Source organism: Scyliorhinus torazame, chromosome 21 (assembly GCF_047496885.1).
Source record: "Scyliorhinus torazame isolate Kashiwa2021f chromosome 21, sScyTor2.1, whole genome shotgun sequence".
Classification (NCBI taxonomy): domain Eukaryota; kingdom Metazoa; phylum Chordata; class Chondrichthyes; order Carcharhiniformes; family Scyliorhinidae; genus Scyliorhinus; species Scyliorhinus torazame.
The window spans coordinates 14,731,668-14,741,644 of record NC_092727.1 but is presented as its reverse complement, the minus strand read 5'-3'; the positions used below and the strand labels follow the sequence as shown (position 1 = coordinate 14,741,644).

Genomic DNA, 9,977 nt, shown 5'->3' with positions numbered 1-9,977 from the left:
CTGAGGCCCAGCTCTTGGGTGTTTGATTGTTGCCTGCTGCCCCTGTGGTCTGAAACCCCCATGGTTCAGGTGAAGTGTCCAGACCTCACAGTTTGATTGTAATGCTCGGCATTGAACCTAGAGCCTGAGACAGGCACGTGTACCCCCAAGAATGCACTTGAGAGCTGTGAAGTTCTCACATAACTAACAATGCCAATTCTTTATTAGCAACAGCCTTCAGCTGGGCAGCCAGAGGCTACTTACAGTCGGAGGGAGTTAAAGTGACCTGCATCATATAACCACGCACAGGCTTCTGTGTTGGGGGTGTTTGGTAGGACAGACAGGCAGCAGTCGTTGCCCCTGTTATGAGCATACACAATATTGGAGGATGGTTTGTAGGCCCCGCAGACGCTGAGCCCCTCACCCCCCAGCCCAGGGGCCACCCTGACCTATGGCACCCAGCCCTCCACTCCGACCAGGCCCGTCCCCCACTGAGGGGTCCCCCACCCACCCCGTCCCCCACTGAGGGGTCCCCCACCCACCCCATTCCGAGCACTGGGGCAGCAGCACTGGTGGGGAGCTGGTTAGTTCCCTGGAGGCTGTTAGATTGGGTTTCCATCTCACTGATGAGATGGAGATTGCTCTTAATTGGTGTCAATTGGTGCTTCGCCACATCTGGGTGGGATCTGGAATCCACCACTCGGAGCGGGCAGGTCAGATCACGAGCCGATTCATGTCCAGTGCTGATCCAGATTTCGGCCTCTCCCGCGATTTAAATGGCTCGCGAGGGTGAAATGCGGCCGTTAAATCTCGCCCATCAAGTCTGTTTCTCTCTCCACAGATGCTGCCAGACCAGCCGTGTTTTTCCAGCGTTCCCTGTTTTCAGTGCTCTCACTGTGGCTGTGACTGGGATCAGCTCAATTTTCACTGAGCAACGATCACTTCTGGGACATGCCTGCCTGCGGACCACCTCACTCCTGACCTGCCCCTGCTAAACACAAGCAGTGTTTACCATCCGACAGAAGAAAAATATATATGTTTCTTGAATTCATATTAACTCTTTGAAACAGAAACCAAAACACTAATTGTGCGTTTGACTATCTTCCAACCACCTATAATGTTGATGCAAATTCCAGAAAATCAACTGCTGACATATGACTATTTGCATTTAAACAAATTGCGAAAGGTCAAACTATTCGCTGTATTGTATTGATATATATGGGAAATACACTTCAGTAGACCCACAGTGCATTCTGGAAAGGTGCAATGTTCTCAAAGTTCTAACACAATTGCTGGAAATCTTTGCGGCCAAAACTGCGTATTCCTTGAGAACAAAAGAAAAGAGCCACTCATCATTTTGAATTTTTGAACGAGTCCCATCGTTACTGCTGTGCCATGGAAACTGGTAAGCGTCGTTCCTTGTCAAGGTGTTCTTTTATTTAGCGAATATGATTGGTTATGTTTGTTAAAAGTCTCATCAGCAAACTTTCTTAACAATGACAAAACTAAGAGCAGCCTTTTTCTAATGGACTGTTGTTTGAATTCAGAGCACGTTCAACTTTAATAACCCATGTGTCCCTTTTTGAGAAAAGATGCCCTTCTGAATTTTTTAATGGATTGACTAATTGAAATGTTCACTGATTTGAAACCAGGGGAAAATGATCGAGAGTAAATCTTTGAATCCTCACTCTAAACTAAGGTGTGTGCCTGGGTTCAATTGTTATTCGGTGCTGGCTTGACTGACTTTAGCAATATTAAGACCGGCACAACTGAACTAAAAGCTAAATATTGCGACGGCTGGAAGTCTGGAATAGAAATAGCAAGTGCCGGGAAAACGTAGCAAGTCTGGTAGTGGAGAGAGGAACAGAGAGTTAACGTCCGTGTCCAGAACTCTTCTTATTCCAAAGCAGAGTCATATTGGACTCAAAACATTAGCTCAGTTTCCCTCTCCACTGATGCTGCCTGACCTGCTGAACTTTTGCAGCACTGTCTGTGTTTTTTTTTAATTTCAGAGACACAGAGTTCCTGGATTATAGAATGAAAAATCCAGCACTGGTGATATGCAGGAGCTGTGGTTCCTAGGGTAGCTCTAAACAGCTAGGTTGCTGGAGCTCGCTACCACTTGATGCCTCAGCATGGTACAGACAGGTACATGCCCCTGAAAAACTGCCCAGCAAGTAGTCAACACAATCAGTAGGGAAAGGATGAATGTGCTGGAAATTGACAAGGAAAATAAAGGAAGCAACCATTAACTAGGATTTCACGGTGGACAATTGAATGTATATTAAATCTCAAGGAAGAAAATACGTAGGAAAAGTAACTTAGCTCTGTGTACAACAGGCTCAGAGGCTAACTTACTTATTTACTTACAACAGACTCAGAGGTGTCTGCCGTTTCAACATCCCACATGAATTATTTGAAGATAATTTAACCACAACAACAAAAACTTTGTTTCACTGAACAAGACAATTATTTCAGAGGGGGCTGTTGGTACGTTAATAATTCTCTTTGCAAGTATAATTTCCAGCAACTGCCACGAGGTAATATGAGGAGACTGCGATGTGTGTCTGGCAAGACTGGTGTGTTAAATGAAATGTTGAACTGGTAAATGGTTATTGATGGTTGCAGCTGTGGGCTGCATTGGCTGTCTTTGAAAAAGAAATGTGGATGCAGTCTGCTCTAACTTTGAATAAAATGGAAGGAATAACAATGCAATGGAATATGTAACTAGACTGCCATTGACCAGAGAATTGCTTTAAAATTAGTCAACTCTTAGCTCGCACTGGTTCAATTCAAAATCATCCCATCATTCCATTTGAAACATTCCCAACTCTTACGTTCCTGCATCCAAATTTTTGGAAATGTTTTTATCTTAAGTGCTGCAACAATAAAAAAAACACATTTAGTAAGGTTAACTTAAGAGCAGTTTTCCCCGAAGGTTTTATGCATTCTCGTTGCTAAAAGCTGCTGAGAATTATTGGTCTTCGTCAACATGAAAGGTTTTTTTTGCATATTTGAAAGATCTGTCACCATTAGGTATTATTAACCATTTATCTGGAGGCGCTCACACTGTTCTCTAGGATTCTTTACCATTTCATTGACATGCAAAGCTGTATCCTCAAGTTGCACGACACGGACATTCCCCCGGCCACCGGTGTATCTAGAAATTATAGATAGATCGGAACACAGGAGTAGGAGTCGTAGGCCATTCTGCCCGTTGAACCTATTCCACCATTCAAACACTTCACGGCTGGTCATCCACCTCCACGCCATCCCCCCCCCCCACCCTCCCCCCCCTCCCCCCCCCGACCACTACCACCGTATCCCTCGATGTCATTAGTGTCCAAAGCCCTACCAGTTTGTGTTTTAAACATTCTCAATGATTGAGCTTCCACAGCTCTACGGGTCAGAGAATTCCAAAGATTCATCACCCTTTGAATGAAGAAATTCCTCCTCATCTCAATCCCAAACGGCCTGTCTGTAATTCTGAGAAAGAACATTATATTCATTTATTGTAATTATCATATTAAAATGGTACATTTAACTTGCTTTACCATCCTGACCTGAAAAAGAAACGATATTTCTATTCTCACTTTTTGATAACCTTTCTGTTCCGTAAACATGATAACTTGCAATTAAATGTTTCTTATAATGATAATAATCTTTATTGTCACAAGCCGGCTTACATTGCAATGAAGTTACTGTGAAAAGCCCCTAGTTGCCACATTCCGGCGCCTGTTCGGGTACACGGAGGGAGAATTCAGAGTGTCCAAATTGCCTAACAGCACGTCTTTTGGGACCTATGGGAGGAAACCGGAGCACCCGGAGGGAACCCACGCAGACACGGGGAGAACGTGCAGACTCCGCACAGACAGTGACCCAGGTGGGAATCGAACCTGGGACCCTGGCGCTGTGAAGCCACAGTGCTATCCACCGAGCTACCATGCTGCCCTTGACTCAGTTTGTGAAGCTGGCCTGTAATTGATTACATAAGCCATCCCATTTCATGACTGCTTTGTTTGGTGTGCGCGCTATTTTTGCAGTGTATGGCAATGGAATCATTTCCCTACCCACTTTGGAAAAATATACACCCAGTACTGCATAATTTCAGGACAAGTTGCTTAATTTTTTTTAATGATCCACAAAGCAAATGCGCAGTTTCAACTCCAGGATCATCCATGTTCACGATTTTGTTATTGGGAATGAATGGTGTTAAACGAGGGCCAGGATTGTCCGTGGCAAGTCCGCCCCGCTACCGCTGCCAGTCAGAATGGAGCATTTGGCGCTCATCCAAAACTCCAGGCGGGATTCTCCCGTCTGATGGTAGCGGGTTTCTCGGTGGTGCACCGCTCTCTGGCGGGAGGACAGAATCCCGCCGCTTGTCAATGGGATTTCCCATTGTAACCACCCCACACCACCGGGAGACCCGCTGGCGGAGGTGCGCTCCCGGCAGGAAAAAAGAATCGCAAAAGACCAGAGAATTGCAGCCGTCCATTCACTTCAGCGGGAACGGAGAATCCTGCCTTAGATTGTTCCCGTTGCACAGGTAGAAACTGTTTGTAAACTCCTCTAATATCAAGTGCAACTAGGACGATGTGCATCTTCAAATGACTTCAAAGATGGAAATTAGGTTTGGTCGTAAAACCATCTCAGAATTTCCCTTGAACATATTGCTTTTCATTGTAATTTATATGAAGAATGACTGATGAAGTTGCAGCTATGCAACGAATCACAGGTACTTTTTCTGAGAATATAATCAGGGGCTGGTTAATCATGGAAAGCAAGTATGCTCGCTGAATAAGGGTAATTGTTTGCTCCCTTAATTAATAAGGAGAATTTTTCTTTCCCCCACTCACATATATAAATATATTATTCCACGTAAACAAGATAGAATCATAGAATCATAGAATTTACAGTGCAGAAGGAGGCCATTCGGCCCATCGAGACTGCACTGGCTCATGGAAAGAGCACCTTACCCAAGGTCAACACCTCTACCCTATCCCCATAACCCAGTAACCCCACCCAACACTAAGGGCAATTTTGGACACTAAGGGCAATTTATCTGGCCAATCCACCTAACCTGCACATCTTTGGACTGTGGGAGGAAACCGGAGCACCCGGAGGAAACCCACGCAGGCACGGGGAGGATGTGCAGACTCCGCAGAGACAGTGATCCAAGCCGGAATCGAACCTGGGACCCTGGAGCTGTGAAGCAATTGTGCTATCCACAATGCTACCGTGCTGCAAAATCAGTCATTCAGTATATTGTAGAGTGCTTTTATAGTCTCTCTGCTGTTATATAATCTGAGTTTATACACAGCGAAATACAAGGGGGGGGGGGGGGGGGGTTGCAGAAAATGTGTTAAAACCCACCCATTGTGTTCATTAAAGCAACTTATGGAACCCAAGCAATTTAACGCTCGCATTAACTATTTGGTAGAGGGGGTGCGAAGAGAATAGAATAGAACCTGTGGCAAATTATGTCCCATCGGGGGCAGGGAGATCATGCGGTGTGAGTTGAACAACTCTCTTCGCGACTCTCCTCCTTACACACATTGGTGGTGCTTTGTCTATTAAAAAGGTGAATGGAATATGGAATAGATTAGGTACAAGTGGCTGTTGAATCACCATGGGCTGGATTCTCTGGTCCCGTGGCCGCGTGTTTCCCGGCTGCAGTTTTCGCTGGCAATGGGGTTCTCTCGTCCCGCTGCTTGTCAGTGGATTTCCCATTGAAGACTCCCCACTCCGCAGGGAAATCCACGGGGATGCACTGCCGGCGGAGCTTTCCGGAATATCCCACCAGCGTTAACAGCCGGTAACTTCCACCCATTGAATTCAGCAAAGCTTCGATATCTTCTTGGGGTTTTTATGGTAGCTCTTAGACAGCGGGTTTGATGCAGAATATCTCGCTGATTGATTGGCTGATTGTTCAGCATATCAAACTAATGTGACACATCAATATTTACTGAAACAATTGAGAATCTACAAATGCTCACGTATCATTCCACTTCCTCTCACACCTCCCCATTTACTTTTTACAATTCCTCCGCTCTCCCTCCTTTATTAATCCTCTCCTCTCACCCGTTCTTTTCTTTCGTTCATCCGTCCCTGTGCATTCTTCAGTTGCTTTTGTTCTGAGTTTCCCTGCTCAGGCACCGAGCGAGTGAGCGCACCCACGCCGGGGATATGATAGGCTCACCTTTATGATTCCAAATTAGAACCCCACTCCACGAGAGATGGCATTTTGGATTTGAAAAACCTGGTGATCTCGGTGGACTGGCACCAACTAAAACAACAATGGAAGCAGCCCGATTGTCATGAAGATGAGGGGTGTGGACAGAGTAAATAGGGAGAAATCTGTCCCCCTTGCCCAGAGGGTGAAGAACCAGAGGACACTGATTCGCGGTGATTGACTGAAGACCTAAATGAAGGAAAACCTTTTTACACAGCGAATGGTTTGGATTTGGAATGCACTGCTTGTGGGGGCAGATTCAATTGTAGCTTTCAAAGGGGAATTGGTAAATGATCTGATTTGCAGGTGTGTGGGGAAGGCAGGGGAGTGGGGCTGGGTAAGTTGCATTGTACCCACAATCCAAGGATAAAGGGCTGAATTCTCAGATTTTGAGGCTATGTCCGGAGGAAGTGTCTGGTCTTACGACAAAAAAGTTGCTGCCACTTCCGTACCGATCCTTTGACTAGCCGCGTCGCGTAAAACGCATGGCCTTCCCGATATAAATGCCTGGAGAATTGCCAGGTCTGTGGCTGCGCATGCGCACGGCAGCGACCTGCAGCGGTTGCGCCGTACAACATGGCGCCTGCCGCGTGCGGACCTGGCCTGCCAGAGAGTGCCCCCCCTGGACATCCCCTCGCCACCCCCGGGCCACCCCCCACCAGTCCCCCAGCCCTCGCTGAAGCCCCCCCCCCCCGGCCAGCGGCATGGCTCCCCCCAGACAGTCCGCGGTCGCCACGCCGGTTTCACGAAAGCTAAGAGCACGCGTGTCTCGCGTGGTCGGCCAGTCGGCCCATCGGGGGCGGAGCATCGGGGGAGGGGCCTCCAGGTAATGTCCTGAGGCCGCCCCCAAAGGCGTGCGGTGCGTTCCCCGATTATGCCGTTTTGGAGGGGGCAGGGCATCTGAAAACAGGCTCCTCCCCCGATTCGGTCGTAAACAGGGATTCTCCGCCCGATCGCCGATTACGATATCGGCGCCGGGGGGTGGAGAATCCCACCCAAGGTGGCTGTTGAATTTCTTTGGGTAAATGTGCCGTCTCAGAAATGTTCTTGGAAAACCTGGCTGGATATTTCTGTACTCTTCTACGGGCAGTAGGAATTCAACGGGTTGGGCAAACTTTGTGCCAAATTCACAGCTTTGTACATTTTTGAGCCAAATGGACAAGGATGGATTCTGGTTCATTCCTTGGTGCCACATAGATGGTGAGGTTCGATTATTGATCATTTGATTTTTCAAAGGAATTAGATAAGTTATTGAAGGGGTAAAAGCTGCTTACGAGGAAAGAACAGTGGAGTGGATGTCATCGGATTGTTTTTTCAAAGAGATGGCACAGGCATGATGGACAGAATGCCCTTTTCTTCCAGAGGGTTCCATGACTACGGCAATTATTTCCAATGCTGTTGGAGGTAGGAATGGTAAGAATCTTTCAGAGTACACACTGCTCATTGCTGTTTCATGATTGTTACTGGAAAGTATGACGGGTGAAGGCCCGATCAGGGAGGTTTGCGATGACCCTACGTTTGGCACTCAGAGTTTAAGTTCACATTGAAGACTGCACTTAGGTGGCTACTAGAGAGCTGGTTGTACAGCTGGATTCCTAATCATGAAAGGATGATGGTAGCACAGTGGCTAGTACTGTTGCTTCATTGCGCCAGGGTCCCAGGTTCGATTCCCGGCTTGGGTATGACTCCAACCAGCAAATCGTTCTCTCCCGCTTCCCATTGATTCCAGTGTTGCTGGGGCTCCCTGATGCCATCCTCAGGCTGCACATTCTCCCCCTTCTCCTGGTGTCTGCGTGGATTTTCTTTTTCTTTATTGTCACAAGAAGGCTTACATTAACACTGCAATGAGATTACTGTGAAAAGCCCCTCATCGCCACATTCCGGCCTGTTCGGGTACACGGAGGGAGAATTCGGAATGTCCAATTCACCTAACAAGCACGTCTTTCGCAACTTCCGGGAGGAATCCTGAGCGCCCAGAGGAAACCCACGCAGACACAGGGAGAACGTGCAGACACCAAACAGTGACCCAAGCCGGGGATCGAACTTGGGACCCTGGCGCTGTGAAGCAACAGTGCTATTCACTGTGCTACCGTGCCGCCCTGTTGAAAAACAGTGGAATCCCTGTACAGGGTGCAACAATCCACACCAATATCTAATTTGGTGAGAAAAAGAAGCATTGACATTTAGCTGTTGAAGTATCGAGTACCGACAGATTCAATGTGGATATGAAAGATGTGGTGGCTCGAGGGAATACCAGGCAGATGGTCAATGTAATAGCTCGCATGGGACCTAAGGGTGGGAATGACTATCTTCCCTGTGGTCCTTGCGGAGTACGAGCTCCCCCGTTTGGGGCGGGAGAACTCTATTAAACTCTGTATCAAATGTCGGCCAGTAAAGCACCAACCAGAACAGTACCTTGGTCGGGATCTATCAGGCATATCGTGCTGTAATAAAACTACGTTTCTTTATTTCATTCGGTGTGGACTCCCTGTGTCCTTCTACGAGTAATGAAATGTCTACTGGCAACTAACGAGGGTAACTGATGTACAGGCACAGAGTATCTAATTTACGTGTTAACACACTGACTCCTGGGTTCACTCTGACCAGAACCCCGCTCCCCGGGACCCGCGGTGATCCCTCATTTGCGCAACCCCTCACAATAGGCCCTGGGCCAGTCACAATGGGCCACGAGGGCACGCCCCTTAAAGGAGCCATGCTACCACAGAAGGAGATGAAGAGGTGCAAGTATAGTTAAAATATACAATCAGATGTGTAAAGTAGTTCTGGAATGAAAGGACATTTATTAATGAATAAAATTGCAGGTGTGCAGTTGCATTTGTGAAAATGCACAGCAGTTTTAAGTGCTCACAGATGCAGAAGTAACAGCATATAGCAAGACTTCAGTGGTCTGACCCCAATGTCTATTACAGCAATGGTTGTGATACTATGTTCAGCAGAAGTGAGATGCCATGTCGCATTGGTTTCGATGTAGTTTCAGCCTCCTGTAGAGTCACAACAGTGTTAAGGCAGTCCGATGAATCTTCCGGGAATTTCAGAAATTCAACTTCTTAATGTTAGGAGAGAACTATCACTCCAACCTGACACCCAAGCAGCGGAGCCCACAAACGCTGGGCTTTGTTGTTGCACGACTGTGGACCAAAATTTGCTGAGAAAGCAACAGTGTGTGAATGACGCACACTATCACTTAGCAATAACCTTCTCACTGACGCTCGGTTTGGGTTCCACCAGGGTCTTTCTGCTCCTGACCTCAGTACAGCTTTGGTTCAAACATGGACAAAAGTACTAAATTCCAGAGGTGAGGTGAGAGTGACTACTTCTGACATCAGGGCTGCATTTGATTGAGGATGGCATCAGGGAGCCCTAACAACACTGGAATCAATGGAAAGCGGGGGAAAACGATATGCTGGTTGGAGTTATACCTAGCACAAAGGAAAATGGTGGTAGTGCCTGGAGGTCAGTCATCTCAGTCCTAGGACATCACTGCAGGAGTTCCTCAGGTAGTGTCCTAGGTCCAGCCATCTTCAGCTGCTTCATCAATCACCCTCCTTCCAACCTAAGGCCAGATGTGGGGATATTTACTGATGATTTGCACAATGTTCAACTGTATTTGCGACTCCTCAGACACTGATGCTGTCCACGTGCAAATGCTGAAAGACCTGGATAATATCCAGGCTTGGGCTGACAAGTGGCAAGTAACATTCGCACCACACAAGTGCCAGGCAATGACCATCTCCAATTAAAGAGA

At 47.2% G+C, this 9,977-nt stretch overlaps 1 protein-coding gene across 1 annotated transcript in view; it reads left to right on the top strand.

Annotated features, from left to right (window-relative positions):
• The first annotated feature begins 1,227 nt into the window (after positions 1-1,227).
• Positions 1,228-9,977, top strand: part of pou2af2 (POU class 2 homeobox associating factor 2) — a 90,573-nt gene continuing 81,823 nt past the window's right edge. Inside the window, exon 1 of the mRNA XM_072486529.1 lies at positions 1,228-1,384. Within this exon, the coding sequence (XP_072342630.1) occupies positions 1,375-1,384 (10 nt within the window). The 5' untranslated portion in view covers positions 1,228-1,374. The remainder of the gene's footprint in view (positions 1,385-9,977) is intronic.